An 18173-nucleotide genomic window follows, 5' to 3' on the forward strand; every position below is an offset into this window, starting at 1 on the left:
TAGAGATGTGTGCAAGGCTACGGGAATATGATGTCATTGGTATCACAGAAACATGGTGGGATGGCTCCTATGACTGGAATGTCGGAATGGAAGGTTACAGGCTGTTTAGAAAAGACAGGCCAGGCAGACGGGGAGGGGGCGTTGCTATCTATGTCAGTGATAGGCTAGAGAGTATGGAACTCTGTCTGGGGACGGGTGATGAGGTAACAGAGTGTTTGTGGGTCAGGATCAAAGGGAAAACAGCAACGGGGGACATTACGGTGGGGATCTGTTACAGGCCGCCTGATCAAGAGGACTCTGTGGATGAAGCGCTCTACAGACAGATAGGAGCAGCCTCACGCTCGCAGGCCCTGGTCCTCATGGGGGACTTCAACCATCCTGACATCTGTTGGAGGGATGGTACGGCCCGGCACAAGCAATCCAGGAGGTTCCTCGATTGTGTGGAAGACAACTTCCTCTTTCAAGCAGTAGAGGAGCCGACGAGGAGAGGTGCCATGCTGGACCTTGTGCTCACCAACAGGGAGGGACTGGTTGGAAATGTAACGCTCCAGGGCAGCCTTGGCTCTAGTGATCACGAGATGGTTGAGTTTGAGATCCTCAGGACGGTGAGAAGAGCGTGCAGCAAGCTCACTGCCCTGGACTTCAAGAAAGCAGACTTTGGCCTCTTCGGGAACCTCCTTAGTAAGGTTTCATGGGATACAGTCCTAGAGGGCAGGGGGGCCCAAGACTGCTGGTCGGTATTCAAGGATCACCTGCTACGTGCTCAAGAGTGTTGCATCCCGACTAGAAGAAAGTGCAGCAGGAGGGCCAGGAGACCTCCATGGATGGACAAGGAGCTGCTGAGGAAACTTAGAGGGAAAAAAGAAGCTTATAGAAGGTGGAAGCGAGGACAGGCGGCCTGGGAAGAATACAGGAGCATTGACCGAGAAGCTAGGGACCAGGTTAGGAAAGCTAAGGCCCAGCTAGAATTAAGTTTGGCAAGGGATGTAAAAGATAACAGGAAAGGATTCTATAGATACGTAGCAAATAAAAGACAGGCTAGGGACAATGTAGGTCCTCTCCAGAAGCTATCAGGAGAACTGGCTACCATGGATTTGGAGAAGGCTGAGGTTCTTAATGACTTCTTTGCCTCAGTCTTCACCAGCAAATGCTCTGACCACACAACCCAAGTCATGGAAAGCAAATGCAGGGACTGTGAGAACGAAGACCTTAGGCCCACTGTAGGAGAGGATCAGGTTCGAGACCATCTTAAGAACCTGAACGTGCACAAGTCCATGGGACCTGATGAAATCCATCCACGGGTCCTGAAGGAGCTGGCGAATGAAGTTGCTAAGCCACTGTCCATCATATTCGAAAAATCCTGGCAGTCAGGTGAAGTTCCCGATGACTGGAAGAAGGGTAATATAACCCCCATTTTCAAGAAGGGGAAGGTGGAAGACCCGGGGAACTACAGACCAGTCAGCCTCACCTCTGTGCCTGGCAAAATCTTGGAACAGTTTCTCCTGGAAAACATGCTAAGGCACATGAAAAACAACGAGGTGGTTGGTGACAGCCAACATGGCTTCACTAAGGGGAAATCCTGCCTGACCAATTTGGTGGCCTTCTATGATGGAGCCATGGAACTGATGGACAGCGGCAGAGCAGTTGATGTCATCTACCTGGACTTGTGCAAAGCATTCGACACTGTCCCACATGACATCCTTGTCTCTAAATTGGAGAGACATCAATTTGATAGATGGACCACTCGGTGGATACAGAACTGGCTCGATGGCCGCACGCAAAGAGTTGTGGTAAATGGCTCGATGTCCAGTTGGAAACCTGTAACGAGTGGTGTCCCTCAGGGATCGGTGTTGGGACCGGTCCTGTTCAACATCTTTGTCGGTGACATGGACAGTGGGATTGAGTGCGCCCTCAGCAAGTTTGCCGACGACACCAAGCTGTGTGGTTCGGTTGATACGCTGAAGGGAAGGGATGCCATCCAGAGGGACCTTGACACGCTTGTGAGGTGGGCCGATGCCAACCTTATGAAGTTTAACCAAGGCAAGTGCAAGGTCCTACATCTGGGTCGGGGCAACCCCAGGCACTGCTACAGACTGGGCAGAGAAGAGATTCAGAGCAGCCCTGCAGAAAAGGACTTGGGGGTGTTGGTTGACGAGAAGCTTAACATGAGCCGGCAGTGTGCGCTTGCAGCCCAGAAAGCCAACCGTATCCTGGGCTGCATCAAAAGAAGCGTGACCAGCAGGTCGAAGGAGGTGATCCTGCCCCTCTACTCTGCTCTTGTGAGACCTCACTTGGAGTACTGCGTACAGTTCTGGTGTCCTCAACATAAAAAGGACATGGAGCTGTTGGAGCAAGTCCAGAGGAGGGCCACGAGGATGATAAGAGGGCTGGAGCACCTCCCATATGAAGACAGGCTGAGAAAGTTGGGGCTGTTCAGCCTGGAGAAGAGAAGGCTGCGTGGTGACCTCATAGCAGCCTTCCAGTATCTGAAGGGGGTCTACAAGGATGCTGGGGAGGGACTCTTCCTTAGGGACTGTAGTGGTAGGACAAGGGGTAATGGGTTCAAACTTAAACAGAGGAAGTTTAGATTAGATATAAGGAAGAAGTTCTTTACAGTGAGGGTGATGAAGCACTGGAATGGGTTGCCCAGGGAGGTTGTGGATGCTCCATCCCTGGCGGTGTTCAAGGCCAGGTTGGATAGAGCCTTGAGCCACATGGTTTAGGGCAAGGTGTCCCTGCCCATGGCAGGGGGGTTGGAACTAGATGATCTTAAGGTCCTTTCCAACCCTTACGATTCTATGATTCTATGATTCTATGATGAGAAATATTGTTCTCACATCTGAGATTTCTTCCTTCTGTTGCAGCAGCGTACTACATTATGTAAAACACAAATATCCAATACTGTTCAGTGAGTGGGTGTATTTACTTACACAGTTTGCACCCTAGATTTGCAAGGGCAGTGTATGGCAGTGTGGTTTGTAATCTCTGCTTTTATCAGATGTTATTGTGAATTCTGTTTCCAAGAAGTCGGACGTCTCTAATTGTTTTCAAGAAAATCCAACTTAAGAACTTTAAATTTGAATTTTTTTTTTTTTCCAGGTTGAAAAGGGTAATTTATTTCTGAGAGTTGACAGTGTAAATATTTTTATCTTACCATTTTATAAGGCAAACTAGTTACAGATTTCTGTTACTGGGGGAAAATAGTGTTTATATTTTACAAAATTGATGAAGGAGCAGCTCTTATATTGATACATTGAAGGTAACATTCAAAGCCTGGTGTAATTTAACCATAAAATTAATAAACTAAAATCATTCAACATGTCAGAGTTATGAAGCCTGATTTATAGTGAAATGTACTGTAATCAGTTTTCACTGAAAGCGTGTCAACGGCTTCATGGGAAATAGTGCATTTTAATTAATGTTTTAGAGTGAATATATGCAGATGCTTTCTGGAAGGACACTTGATCATGTTAGCTTATCTTTTATGTTACTAAAATAAGTAGTGTTTATTGCACTTGTGTAATAATCATAGCATATACTAATATAGTATGTGTTCATACATATGCAGAAGTATGAATCTATTGTAATTAATTACTTGCTAGTTAATCAGAGCAACACATCTGTACACTTGAGTGAAGTCACGGTGTTTTGAGGGTAGGGAACTTGCTCCAACATGAATGGCAGGACTTACAAAAACGAGTTATAAGTTTGTCATACCTGTGCTCAATATTGCAAATATATTAAAGATGAAAGTTTCAGGTAAAGTCAATGCTTCGTGCTATGAAAGCAAGATTTTCATATTTTGCAAGGAATCCTGCAATAACAAATTAGTGAATAGAATGATGCTTTTGTAATTTGTGTTAATGCTTAATGCTGTCAGTTCAGCTTTAAAAACTGCTGTTCTTTTTAGGACTAAAAGAGAAGGGAATTGGGTTCTGAATAAGGTGTAGCTTGCAACTCTCAGGCTTGATGTAAGATTTTCAACATAACAGCTATGGATTTATGTGCTTGAATTCTACATTTTCCAATACAAATATATGGTTTTGCTACTCTACTGGTCTGTAATTTGTAAATCTGTAGTAAGTAGGTAAAAGCTCAAAATAAAAATATCCTCTCTGACTGGTAGGAAAACACAGAGCCATATAAATGATGAAAAGGCAGGTTCTGCACATAACTGTGTTTTTCTAAATTCATTAGACACCAGCTACTGCTGAATTTATGGATTCCCAGCAGCATTTGGAGAGTAAGCTGCAACCCTCTGCTCTTGCATTTCCCATTACAGTTAGCTGTTTCTCTTAGAGGGGGAAAAGTGTTATGGCAAGTCTTTGTACTTTCTCACGAATTGAAGCTATAGGCTTTCTATAGAATGATGAATAGAAGCTTTTCACTTCTCAATCTTTTTGCTTGGAATTGCATTTTTATCTTGTGAGGGAGAGAAATACAACTTTTGAATTCCTACCTAGTCACAGGAATATGTCCTCTATTTGCTGTATGAAAAGAGTATTTTATCCCTTCAGATATTTTTTCTTATTGTACAAAAGGTGAAGTTTCACTATGGATTTGATAGATGAACTTGTTGCTATAACTGGGGGTCTGTATCTTTGCCTGTTAGCTACAGCATGACTGAGTAACTTCAGGTCTGGTTTTTTTTGGTAGATTCTTTTCTCAAATTTAAAGTGACTGAAAAAGGAACACTGAGAGCTGAGAAAAAGGAAGTAATAGATATATTCTGGTTTGAATCTATTGTTTCATTTATTTCACAAAGATACAGAGTTTTGGATATATCAGGGAAAATTTAAATCTTAACAGTAAGTCTGAGTTTCCTTCTTAAACATTATTTCTTGTCCAGAATGAATAACTTGGCTTTGTTTTCCCATAAACCCTGTATCACACATTGAGAACATATTAATCTATTTTTTGTTAACCCCACAGATATTTAATTTGTATTTCATCTGAGAAGTGTGACTGGGGAAATTAATATAGTTATGCCTTTTACATTAGTTTCACATGATACCAAAGTGTACAGTAAATGGAAAGTAATGCAGAATGGCTATCAGACAGCTTTTCTATTAAGAAACTTAATTAAAGTTAGTGGGACTGTCATAAAGCCATGTAGAATGATGGACGTGAAAGCTAAATTTGATCCATATAATAGAGAGTGTCGGGTAGAGTAGTTACAGACTTTTTCAAAGAGTGCACCCGGATTAAAGTGCTAACACAGTTGATATATTATGCTCTAGGTGGAGGAAGCACTAGAAGCAGTGAAAAATGCAACAAATGAGCAAGATTTAGCAAATCGCTTCAAAGAGTTTGGAAAAGAGATGGTAAAACTGAACTATGTTGCTGCGAGACGACAACAGGTGAGTACACTTAAAATCTGTGGTTGAGAAAATCAGTCTTGGTTCTAGAGATCTTGTATTTTAAGTCTAAGTCTGGTTTAAAATGTGCAATAAGTAGTTGCTCTGTCATGGCCTATAATTTAATCCCATTGATTTTTTTTTTTTTGAATGTGATGAAGTTTTTCATAAATGCAATTTCTTTAAGAATATTTTCTTAATGGCTTCAGTTAGTAACAGAATGAAGGGTGAACAGGCCAAGTGATTTGGGAGGTTAAGGATAGTTTTCAGTTGATGATTATTCCCATTTAATTCTAACCTATACTGATTTGAGGTCACTGTGACAGCTGGTAAAGCATGAGCTTTTTGGTAGTGTGGTATAATTCAAATTTGGGAAGAACAGAAATCTACTTTGTGCTTAAAACCATCATTATTAATTTTCAAATACTTAAAAAAGCAAGTACTCTGCTGTCATTACTAGGCCAGATGGAAAAAAGACCAGAAAGTCACGATAACATTTATTTGATGCCTGCAATTGTGCAACTTTGCAATAAAGATAATTTTCTCCTGAACACTGTTCTCTATAAGAGTCCAGATGGAGCTGTCACTGTTGAGTTGCATAAAGTCTCTCTGACTTTGGTTGTATTTGAATACAACCAGTCATTCAGGGGTGTGTTGTTTTTGTATTGCACAGCACAGTGGATTTAGAAAGCTGGCTTTCCATATTCATCCATATATTTGCTTTAATTTCTGTCTTACGGTAATGACAATTTACTTCTGTATCACTATCGTATTTCTTATCAGTTATTGTATAGTCTTGTCAAACAACCACCATCACCTGCGCTTCACATGCAAATGGGCCTGGAAGTGTTCAAGGTCAGGTTGGACGCAGGGACTTGGAGCAACCTGCTCTAGTGGAAGGTGTCCCTGCCCATGACAGGGGGTTGGAACTGGATGAGCTTTAAGGTCCCTTCCAACCCAAACCATTCCAGGACTCTTTTAATGAAATAGAACATTTTTTTGAGTTAGACTGGAATTAAATTACTTAAAAATGTAGAATCTAGTCACTATACGAACAGTACTATTACATATTTTCAGATATATCCCAAGTGGAATTATAGCTACTAATACGGGAAAAAGAGAAAAATGTGAAAGCCAGTGGAGGTACAGGTCTCTTAAGTTCTCATTGGAGGTGTGAGAAGATGACAGAAATTTGTAGTTATAAACCTTTTAAAACATTCTTCTTAAGGTGTATTTTTACAATGCCAGTAAGGTTTCCCATATAACTGGAAAAATCTTTACAGTATAAGAACTCACTTCTTAGATGTTCATACATTTCATCTCTTCTGTTTTGTAGCCTGGTAAAGTTTTTAGGAACTTAATTCACTCTGAAAACTGTTACATGTCAATCGTGTGGTTTAAATTATCAGTGGGTAGAACCTTTAAATCCAGAATATCTGGGCTGCTCCTTAATTTTTGCCATAGATTCTATGTGTGAATATAACTGTTCAGGTCTCCAGACTTCTTTGTTTGTAGTTTTGAGAGAGATATATAATGTTTTGTTATTCCTTAGGAATACTGTTAGGACTACCCTAGTCCTAACATTTTGTCCTAATATTTGAAAGGTTAGTGTGATATGTCCCATAATTAAATAAATTCATGGATTAAATAATAACACAGTGTCATCCTGGTAACATTGTACAGTATCTGATGCTTGTTGTCAGGGGAAGCAAAGCGTGTGTCATTAAAAGAAACACTAAATGATATAAGGAATGAAGCAAAAAATGAAGAAAGGCTAAAAATAATGAAAGGCATAATAGGTCTTGAAGAACTAAAGACATTAATCAATAAAATATTCTTATTTTGATTTTTTTTTTTAATAAAATCATAAGGTAGACCTTTTTAAAAAGGTCATATAAAAATATGGCAAAACCCCCTTGTGCAGCAGGATACTTGCACTGGCAGTGCCTTTATGGAATCAGCAGGCTGAATCCAGTCAATCAGGAAGAGTAATTTTGAATGTTTTATGTGGATTTTCTGTGGGTCTTTGAATAAGGGATGCATATAGACTTTTTGCTAAGAAGATATTGTGAGCAGAATGTAATAGTCACAATGGACTTTTTGGGGTAGGAGGGAGATTTATCATAGATTGGTAGAATGGTTTGAGTTGGAAGGGACCTTAAAGATCATTTAGTTCCAACCCCCTGCCATGCGCAGGGACAACTTCCACTAGACCAGGTTGCTGCAAGCCCCATCCAACCTGGCCTTTATTATAGATTCTGTCATTGATTCCATCTCTGCAAAATCACTGGATGGTATTTATTCATGGATACTTAAGCTGCATAGGCTTACATGCATCCTAACATGAGAACTTTTATTTAGAACTATAAATGTTTTTATATAGGAACTGAAAGATCCTCACTGCAGGGATGAAATGGCCGCAGCTCGAGGTGCTCTGAAGAAGAATGCCACTATGTTGTACACTGCATCCCAAGCGTTCCTCCGTCACCCTGATGTTGCAGCCACAAGGGCCAACAGAGACTATGTCTTCAAGCAAGTACAAGAAGCAATTGCTGGTATCTCCAATGCTGCCCAGGCCACCTCGCCCACTGATGAGAACAAGGGGCACACTGGCATCGGAGAGCTCGCTGCTGCTTTAAATGAATTTGATGTAAGTATTAGAAGTGTATGGAAAATGAAGTGCTTCTCCATGCAATCTATAGCACTTTTAACTAAGTGGTTTTTGAATAGGACTCACATTTCCCTTTTCATTCAGGTCCATTTCCTAAGACTGCAAAGGCAAAGTGCAGACATTGATTTGTGTTATTTTTAATGAGGAATAGTTGTTTGCTGCTAATGGATTTGAATTATAAGGAGTTATTTGTGCTCATATGCAGTGGCTGTGATAGAGAGACACACCTCTTTTGTTCTAATGTCCTTGAAAAATTTATCTACATGGTTCTAACCTCAAAGTCTGATTAATCTGGAAGCTTAATTCTGTGACCAAGATCTGTGTTTAGTTTAATGGGAAAATGATGCTTGTCTGGCAAGTTAAGAAGCCAAGACAGTAAAATATACATGGTAATGGAGCTGAGTACCCTGGAAACATTAACATTCAACTTGAATCACTATTTCTGTTAATCAAAGATATGGAAAAAGCATCTTTCAAACACAGCTGATACCAGTCACTTCAGCTGCAGGCAAAGTGCTGCAGTGTCCGTTCCAGCAATAGCTACAGTTTTGCTTAAGCAACTTTCCTAACAGCTAAGTATTGAACTGTTAATTTCATTGCCGGTCCTGTCTTATGTTTTTTCCCTATCTCACATATAAGGACTGTTCTTTATAAAGTGCAAAAAAGCCCCCAAACTTAATTGCAGACAGTATGTGGAAATATTTTCCTCTTTCATTCTGACTTTGGGTAAGGGTTTGTTACAATTAATAGGGAATGATGTCCTTTTCACTTTAATACACACATTATGGTACAACCATCTGTCAAACACAATCAGGAGCTGCTCAATTCTGCTGTATTTAGCACCGAAAATGAAGGTGTAGTGCAGATGGTTCATCTCATGTCTTGTCACTGCATCAGTGGTTTACTGTCATTGGGTCTATTTTGGAGGTGGTAGCACCAGCACCCTCACAGTAAAGAATTTCTTCCTTATATCTAACCTAAATCTCTGCTGTTTAAGTTTTACCCCATTACCCCATGGGATCAATACTGCTTTATAACCAGTATCCCTTGGGACCCCCTAAATAGGATCAAGGATTATATTACAAGATCAAGGGAAGCTTCAAGATTGAGTAAGATACTGAAAAATGGCAGAGAATGAGTATATAAATAATAGCAAAAGGGAAATGGGTTTAGAGGGGAAACATGACAGCAGGAAATGTGTGGGTAGGTGTAGGAAGTGACAAGAGAGTAAGACCATGAAGAACAACTGTAGGACATAGAGGTTGACTCCAGTTCCACTATATGCTTTTCAAGTCAATGAAACAACAATGCCCACATCAACTGTACAGATTTATTTCTTTTAATATCTGTATTTCTAGATCTATAGTTTTTTCCTCTCAATTATTGTGGGTCCAGATTTAAGGAATTCTGCATGGTTTTCAGGGCCTCCTCAGCTCACAGGTCCCTTATTGGTAAGATCCTGCAAATAACATCCCTCTTTGGTTTGGTTACTCTGGCTTTTGCGGGGGACTTTGCGTGTTACGGACAACAGAGGTTTGACAAACAGTAACTGACAACATGTGACTTCTCAGTCCCAAACTGATGATGCCTCTGCTGCTCTCTGGAAAAGGCTGCTGTTGAATGCAAAGAGGAGTTGTGCTTAGTGAAAGTAAATTCAGTGAAGACTATGTGAGACATCTGATAGTTTCCTTTGCGTCTTTGAGAGAATATTTGTTCATCATTTTTCTCCACAGGTAAAGTCTTTTCCACTCTATGTGATATTGCAGGCATAATGAATGAGTATGTGAGATGTATATCTACGATATAGTGTTTTGTTCACAACTATGTGTGGAAAACCAGCTTGTCATTTTTGAGAGTTTTCTCCTTCTAATTTTAAATAACTGAATGAAAACTTTCTAGTCTGACTTATGAGAATGCAAAGGTTGAAACTGTTGTTTTATCTTCATTCTAGCAATATTTACTGTTTTGCCTCACTGCTTAGCTGTTGAATGAGATTATTCACACCTAATTTTGCAAATGAGACAACATTCCCTAAACTCCAGGAAAGCAGAAATTAATAGCTGTGATGGTGGGATGATTGTGAACTTATCCTTATGTTTTACAAGCAAGAAAGTAGGAAAGCTTACCAAACTAGTGAAACTATGTCATGGGTAAAAAGAGGGTTGTGAAAAAAGTTCGATTTTTATGCTGGCAATATATTATTTCAGCAAGGGAAAGCAAGTTTATGATTTCTAGCAAAAATAATAGTATATTTATTTTACAGTATCAGTCATATTGATTGAGATAAGTATGTATTTGGTATGGAGTGCATACTAAACCTTGTATTATAGGATGAGATAATTCTTCTATATATAAAATGTTCACAGGTTTTCCTATAATGTTTCACACTTCTCAGCCTTTATCATTTCAACTTTCAGAATCAGCATTCTGTGGCTTAATGCTTCAAATACCTGTAGTGTAAATCATCTGAATACTTTCTCACTCCAAATATCATCACATGTAATATAAATAATTATTCTACCTATTCTAAGCACTTCAGCTATTGTGTTAAATAGGTTAATTGTCATACTAACAATTGTCATGTTAATTGTCATACTCTCTACAATGGTGACTTGTATAAAGTAAACTCTGAGTTATTAGCAGCAAAGTTTAGGAAAGAGTTGTCATTTATTGCTCTTGGAGATAATTTATGTAGAAATGAGAGTTCATGAATCTTTCTTATTGGATTTGCTGCTTTAAAGTACTGTTCGAAGTCGATTACAAAAGTATGTGTTTAATGCCTTGGATTTTTCCTTCAACTTAAATGTTCCTGCTCTAATTTTAGATCATTTAAATACAGATATTCCTGGTTTTATTAGTGAAGTAATTTATTAGTAAAATTTGGTATATATTGTACACTCACTAAATATTTCTGGGCTCTTACTGCAACAGAGGCTGCACCTTGTACCTTCCCTTAAGACACTTGCCCAAATTTATCCAAGTTACCTAGAGAAGTTTGTTAAGAACTTAATGTGAGTTCTGAAAATGTTCTGTTTTGACTCAGGAAATGGTAGTTTTGGTCTGGTAAGGTCTCAGCCATTCTGGTTTTCAAGGGACTTGTGTGTTGTCACATGCTGAGTGTTGTAGGATTGAATCATCTGGTACCCTCTGTGCTTTCCCCATAGCCATCATGATGTGTTCCAGAGACAGGACCTACCTGTCAAACTGAGTAAAAATGAGTGTAATCATTCTTGTACAATGCTGTAAGGGTAGGTGTAACACTTGTAAATACAAAGATATTTACTATGCATACACCATAGCCCTATAAAAAGGAGTATTTCTGTGTTTGGAGCAAGGCTTGGATTGTCTACAACAAATTATGAGTCAAGGATAAAATGAATTGATAAAGTTTCTGACTTAGAAAGGGGAGGAAAAGATATCTAAAGGAAAAAAGGACCAGAAAGCCTTCTTTCCATTTCCAACTGATGAGATGGCTTAGCTGACTTTGTCCTTGAGTTTTGTGTTTGTATGTGTGTCTATAACAAATTAGCAAGTTCTGGATCTGTCAATGGAATGAAATGATATTATATTTGTTAAAGTGTATATATATATAGTGCTTGCTTTTTAATACATGCTAAACAGACACAACCTATACTTCATGTTATTTTATTACTCCAGTTATTTATTGCTTCTCTGTGTGTGCACATCCATTTGCTTTTAAAGTTGCTTATCAACAATGTTGATTTATCTTGAACTGCTGTGCCTGTGCATGTCACCCTTTTACTCTCTGATTTCAAAATCACGTTGGGTCTAAAATGAGTATGAAATCAGTTTGGATTATAATGTAATTGATCTGGTTGAGAACTGAAAAAGGTGGTTACAATGTTTTTTTGGTATTTGAGGTATTTCTATGTTTGGGATAGGTCGTGAGGTATTGAAAATGTACCAATTTTTTTGTTATGAGAAGGATTTGAACAGAAAAATTCCAGGCAGAATAACTCAATCTTTAATAAATTTTGGAACGGTGTAACTCTACCGTTTGGGAGATGACTATGTCTGATGAGAAATGGTGTCTGATGGCACTGGTCACTGTCCTCCAGGCTGTAAAATGGAGTTCATACTTAATAAATGGGCTATCATAGCATATTTCTCAAAGATATTAATAATCCTTCAGGAATCTTTTTCAGGGCTGGTGAATACAGTACTCTTTAAATGGAGTGAAAGATCTAATAAGCAAGTAATGAGGGGGAAAAAATACATAGACACTGAAAAGATATAATATTTGGGTACAGCAACAGCAAGTTGGGGTGTTTTGGGTAATAAAATTAAGAGCAGTCAAAATGTGACATAAAGGTAGCAGACAGAAGAGATACTGTATTATTAAGCGACTGCCTGTAAAATGTTGTTGCTTTTTGGACAAATAACTGTCCTAAAAGTTCATCCTGAGAATGGATTTTGCGGAATATTTATGGAAGTCTCAATTTCCTTGTAAATCTGTTCTTCAGAGAATTGATTTGTGATACTGGAGATAAAAGGGCAAAATTTGAGCTTCAAAATAAAAATCGAAGCGTGATTGTTTCAGTATTGAGATCATAAGCTATTTCAGACGTATTGCTGCATGTCCCACATAGCAGTTGGAAACTGGACTTGTTGAGCTTCAGTGTCTAGGGAAGGACAGCCAAATGGCTATTGCTGTGTAGTAGCAGTTACATATTGAATTTAAATAGGAATGCTTGTGTTAGTGTGCGATGGAGAAAATGTGTTGCAAATTCAGATAACCACATATATGACTTTGAATAAAATAGGAGATATTTTCCCTTGTGCAGCTGAAGTGGCTTTTAAAATGGAATGGTGTTCAGTCATTTCACATGTGAAGGCAGTTGGGCTGCATCCCTTTGCTTCAGAAGCTCCATGTATTCAATAGAACAGGAGGAGTCTCTTCGGTGAAACTTCAGGCACTTTCTGCTCTCCTCAGATCCCTTCTTAGTGGGGAAAAATCAAAGACTGGTTATCCTCCACATATTAAGAAAATTATGAACAACAGCACAAAGTTGTATTTTATAGTATCCATAAAAACTTTACTTGTTTGTGGAAAAATATCTTTGAGGATGCAGAACTGACCTTTCCAGAGAGGAATAAGCAGCAGGAATTTTCAGGGTCCTGCTGATGCCAAGGGGCCAATCAAGCTTTTTCTCCCATCTTTCTGCAGCACTTTCCTCCTGTGTGCTACTTTTGTGTGTGTTTGTTCTCTCCTCCCCTCCCTACCACTCCTGAATTTTCCATGCAGAACGTGAATAGTTTAGCAGCAAGAAGCTCAAATTGAGTTTAGTTGAGGGTAGATTCAGACTAGATCATAGGCAGAAGCTCTTCCCTGTGAGGGTGCTGAGGCGCTGGCACAGGGTGCCCAGAGAAGCTGTGGCTGCCCCATCCCTGGCAGTGTTCAAGGCCAGGTTGGACACAGGGGCTTGGAGCAACCTGCTCTAGTGGAAGGTGTCCCTGCCCATGGCAGGGGTTGGAACTGGAGGAGCTTTAAGCTCCCTTCCAACCCAAACCAGTCTGTGATTCTATGAGTCTAAATTGTTTTTATAATCTGTTTCAGAAGTTCATTCTACTTTCAAACATAGTAGTTGGCTTTATGACAGATTATTATTAATGTTTTATCTGTGCTTATGTATGTATAGGGATGTGTATATATTACAATGGAAGTGTCAGCTCCAGAGTTAAAAGGAGCACTGGAAATAACAGGATTTTTGTGTCAAATGCATAGCAAAAATGCGACCTCTGTAAATGAAGCATCCTTGCTTACTGGCAGTTAGGATCTTATTTTCAGTCACCTTTAGCAGCGAGGATGAGGCTACTGCTCTGTATTTTCTGTACAAGAGCACCATCTAGTGGATTTCCCTATTTTTATTGAGATGATTTTTTTGTTTGTTTTTTTTTTTTTTTTCCCCACTGAAATGCTCCTGTGTAGTAAATTAGCATTGAGGAAAGATCTAGTAATCAAAAATACTATTTGTAAGTTTAACTGTACCACATGACGGTAGAAAAAGCAGTATGCCAACACACCAGGCCCTTCGTGTGCTTTCCTGTTAAAAATGTGTAGTACTACTGGTTTGTAGTAAGACAGTAAGCAGTTTAGTTGCAAAGCAGAATTCATAGTGAATCCTCATCCAAACAGATTTTTTAAAGGTAGAATCCTAGAATGGGTTTCGGTTGGAAGGACCTTAAAGCTCATCTAGTTCCAACCCCCTGCCATAGGCAGGGGCACCTTCCGCTAGACCAGGTTGCTCCAAGCCCCATTCAACCTGGCCTTGAACACTGCCAGGGATGAGGCAGCCACAGCTTCTCTGGGCACCCTGTGCCAGCGCCTCAGCACCCTCACAGGGAAGAACTTCTGCCTAAGAGCTGATCTCAGTCTCCCCTCTGGCAGGTTAAAGCCATTCCCCTTGTCCTGTCCCTACAGGCCCTTGCCCAAAGCCCCTTTCCAGGTTTCTTGTCAGCTCCTTTAGGCACTGGAGCTGCTCTAAGGTCTCCCTGGAGCTTTCTCCATGCTTATTTCATTGTAAATAAGAAGTATGAATATCTGAACTGTTAAAAAGATATTAAATATTTGTTAAGTTACATATAATAGCTCAAAAATAACAGTAAGTGAAATTTTACGATTCAACTATACTTGGCACTGTTATGAGTATGTTTGTTTAGCACCTCTGGGATGCTCATATGACTCAAATATGCGTTTGTGAACACCACCAATATTTTAGAGAAACAATATCTCTGTTTCTATTTAGAGTAACAGAGATAGGAGGGGGCTGAGAAGTTGGGGGCTGTTGCTACTGCGTCTGCTCTTGGCTGTGTGCACTTCTTACCTGAGTGTCCTATTCATCAAACTACTATGAATTCAGTCATCCCACTGTACCAGGAGGAAAGAAATTCACTTACGTCTCTGAATTAGTTCTCTGTTCTTTTATCACATCAGACCAGCTCATGAGAAGCTGCAGTGTGGTATCACATGATCACATTGTTCTTATTTCTTCAAATCATAGCTGTGTGGTGTGTCTGTGGAACACAGCATGGTGACAGGTAGAAACATTCGAGTTATCACAAAACAAGAACTAAATAGCCTTATTAGCACTTTGGAGGGCACTGACACATGTACATAAACCAAACCATGAGCACACTGCATTTGTTTTCACAGTAGTGCAGGTACTTCTGACAGAAATACATTGAACATTCTTATTTACACAGTCTTGTCTCCCAAGTTGTTCTGAAAACTGGTTCTCTCAGTGTATTACCTGCTGCTTTTTACACCAAAGCAGTTTCTCATACCGTCATGTGGTTGTGATGTTATTTATTTAAGATATCTATCAATTTGATTTTTTTCATGCCATTTGTCACTGTGATTTTGGTTCCTTCTTCTGACATACTGCTTACTTTGCAGTGGCATTTGCCTTAAAAATTGCATTTTCATTGTGCTAAATCACTGAGAAGTATGTTAGGGAATGGTCTCTGCCCTGCAGGTTTTACATTCTAAATAGATGAATTGATAAAGTGTAAAAAGAGAAATGGAGGAAAGGAGGTTTCCTTTGTCCAGAATTGCACAACAAATTCATAGAATCATAGAATTCCAGGTTGGGAGGGATCTCAAGTATCATCTGGTCCAACCTTTTAATACAACATTAATGTAAGAGTTAATAAAGGAAACACAAAGCCCTCAATTCCAATTAAGTGTCTCTACTGTGCTGTGCAGCTTTCCATGGCACATAATCCATCACTTGAGTTTACTGGGATTGCGTTGGATGTAAATTTTCTTAAAACTGTCTTATATAGAAGTTTCTTACTTGAAAGATATTTCTGTTCTACCTGGGATAATTCCTCCACCTGCGGAGTTTCAGCTAGACAGTGCTGTGATTGCAACAGCTCCTTTATCACTTTTATGCCACTACATCATCTTGTACAAATACTTTTCAAACTTAAGATTTGTGTGGTTTTTTCCTTATAGCATCCTATATTAGTTTCACAAGTCTATTATTATGCCTCCAAAGATGTCTTTCCTGTGTTTGACAATATGAGTGAAAAATCAATTCGACTTTCCTTCCTTCCCTATAGAAGCACATGAGTTGTTTGTGGGTTTCTAGTCTTGGTTTGGGTTTTCTGTGTGTGTTTTTTTTCTAATCAGTGCTTGTAAAGTGTTTCTCAGATAAGAAGGTTGTTTCCCATTAGAACAGAAAAAGCTGATATTGAATTTCTGTTATATGATTTGATAGTTTCTTTTAAAATTCATTTTTACTCAATGACAAGAGGAAACCACCTGTTTCAATGGAGGTTTTGTGTGTTTTAAACAGACACGCAAAATTGTATAAAGGGCCCAATAGAGGCCATCCTCTCCTCGTCCTTTTACACAATAATAAGATTAAGGAAGTACACAGAAATATCGAATTCCTCCTTGTCCACTCAGTCAGAGGTTGTATGGGAGGTATTTGAGTGGGGAGTTTTAGAAGGAATCTATGTGAAGGTAAGAATCCAACCTTCCCTGTTGCACAAATACACCTAACTCTACAAACAGGAAAACTCTGCAGACCAGTTGGTTGGTTCCTCTCTTTTACCTCCCAAAATTTTATTTGTCACAACGTTTATTGTGAGTGGTAGCAGAGCTATAATTTAGAAACCTCTCTGTTACCAGCTTTAAGGTGCTGTGGTTTCATTGAAGCTATTTAGTATTTTCAAACAAATGGTGCTTTCCACGTGCTTTATTTTTAAGCTTGCCAAAATGCTGAGCACTATCAAAGTTTTTAAGTTTATCCATTGACTTAGGAATGAATTTGAATACATTTTATGTTGGCTGATTTTCAGCTTTTTCAGAACTGGAGGTTCCTCTCTTCCTCCCACCCCCCAAATCATTAACATCACTTATATGTTTAAAAAGGAAGAAAAAGCTGTGGTTCTGGAGAAGCTGCTGAAATTCCCTGAAGACTTTCTACTTACAGAACCCAGTAGATGAGCGGTTTTTTGATGAGCAATAAGGCAATGCCCATAATAATTAAGATTTTGCAAGAGCATATAATTAATTTGGAAAACTCAGATAATGATACAGTAATAGTAGTGCTTTTGGAGTTGTAAAATTGTTTTAAATGATTAATTAAATTTAGTATTTTGGGTTTTTCTTTATATTTCTAATAAACCCTGTTTTTTTGATATTGTTTAAGAAAGATATTCCTATGCAGATAAATTTCCCAAGTTTCAGTGATTATGTACTTTCTGGTAATACAATGCATTGATGTAGGATATGTGGTTATTTTCAATATTTTTAGTTGGAGTATGAATAATTTGTCTCATATTTTAAATTTCATTATAGGAAAGGCCATACCATAAAGATCAGACCTTGTTGTTTATTAGTGTTCATGATAACTTATTCTTGTTTGATACCCTCAATGATACATACTTCGTTATTTAAAATGTAAGTGGTGTTTGTATTTAGCTAGTACTGGATTTCCTGAACTTATTCATGGAGTATGACGTAACTGCTTGTGAAAATAGCGAGTTGGGTTTCAGTGATGAGATATTTGATCTGCAACTTGTTCATCTTCAAGGCTCGAAAAGGATGGAAATATTCCAGGAACACATTCTTGGTAGGTCTTTGGGTGTCATAGAAGATGGAGTGTTAGGGTCTTCAAAAACGTCTAAGAAAAAAAATGATTCATAACTCACTGAGAGGTGCAAGATCTGCTCTTTGAAATTTGCTGTGTAGGCAGAGAACTTTACATCTATAGCTATAAGGGAGAGAAGGAAAAGTGAGGCATTTTTGGAAGGACTGGTTATGTCGCTATCACTGAAACATGAAAATTGCCATAGTGCTGTATGGATGTTGCTTTGATGGAGTTTATGGCTTGAGAGAGGTTTGCTACAAGTAGAACATATGTTGGCTATTGGAAATCCTCTAGTCTCTAGTAAAGTCCTTCCTGGCTTTGTTAATAACCATTTTTATGGTCATTTGGAAACAAAGCAAAAAACCCACATGACTATTAACATAACCGTTTTATGGTCATTTTAAAACTCAACCAGATTTGAATAAGGAAACACTGAAAATAATCTGAAGCATGCAGCTCATTTTTTCTTATAGTGGCATAAATTGCTAAGATAGTTCATTTGATGCAATTTCTTACTACTAC

General features: G+C 38.9%; 1 protein-coding gene across 2 annotated transcripts in view; it reads left to right on the forward strand.

Annotated features, from left to right (window-relative positions):
- The window catches only part of CTNNA2 (catenin alpha 2), a 500115-nt gene that overhangs the window by 135146 nt on the left and 346796 nt on the right, over window positions 1–18173 (forward strand). For both annotated transcript variants that reach the window (XM_030491748.1, XM_030491749.1), the window contains exons 5-6: window positions 5241–5360; window positions 7741–8007. In XM_030491748.1, coding sequence (XP_030347608.1) covers window positions 5241–5360; window positions 7741–8007 — 387 coding nt within the window. The remainder of the gene's footprint in view (window positions 1–5240; window positions 5361–7740; window positions 8008–18173) is intronic.

Source organism: Strigops habroptila, chromosome 7, assembly GCF_004027225.2.
Source record: "Strigops habroptila isolate Jane chromosome 7, bStrHab1.2.pri, whole genome shotgun sequence".
Lineage (NCBI taxonomy): Eukaryota > Metazoa > Chordata > Aves > Psittaciformes > Psittacidae > Strigops > Strigops habroptila.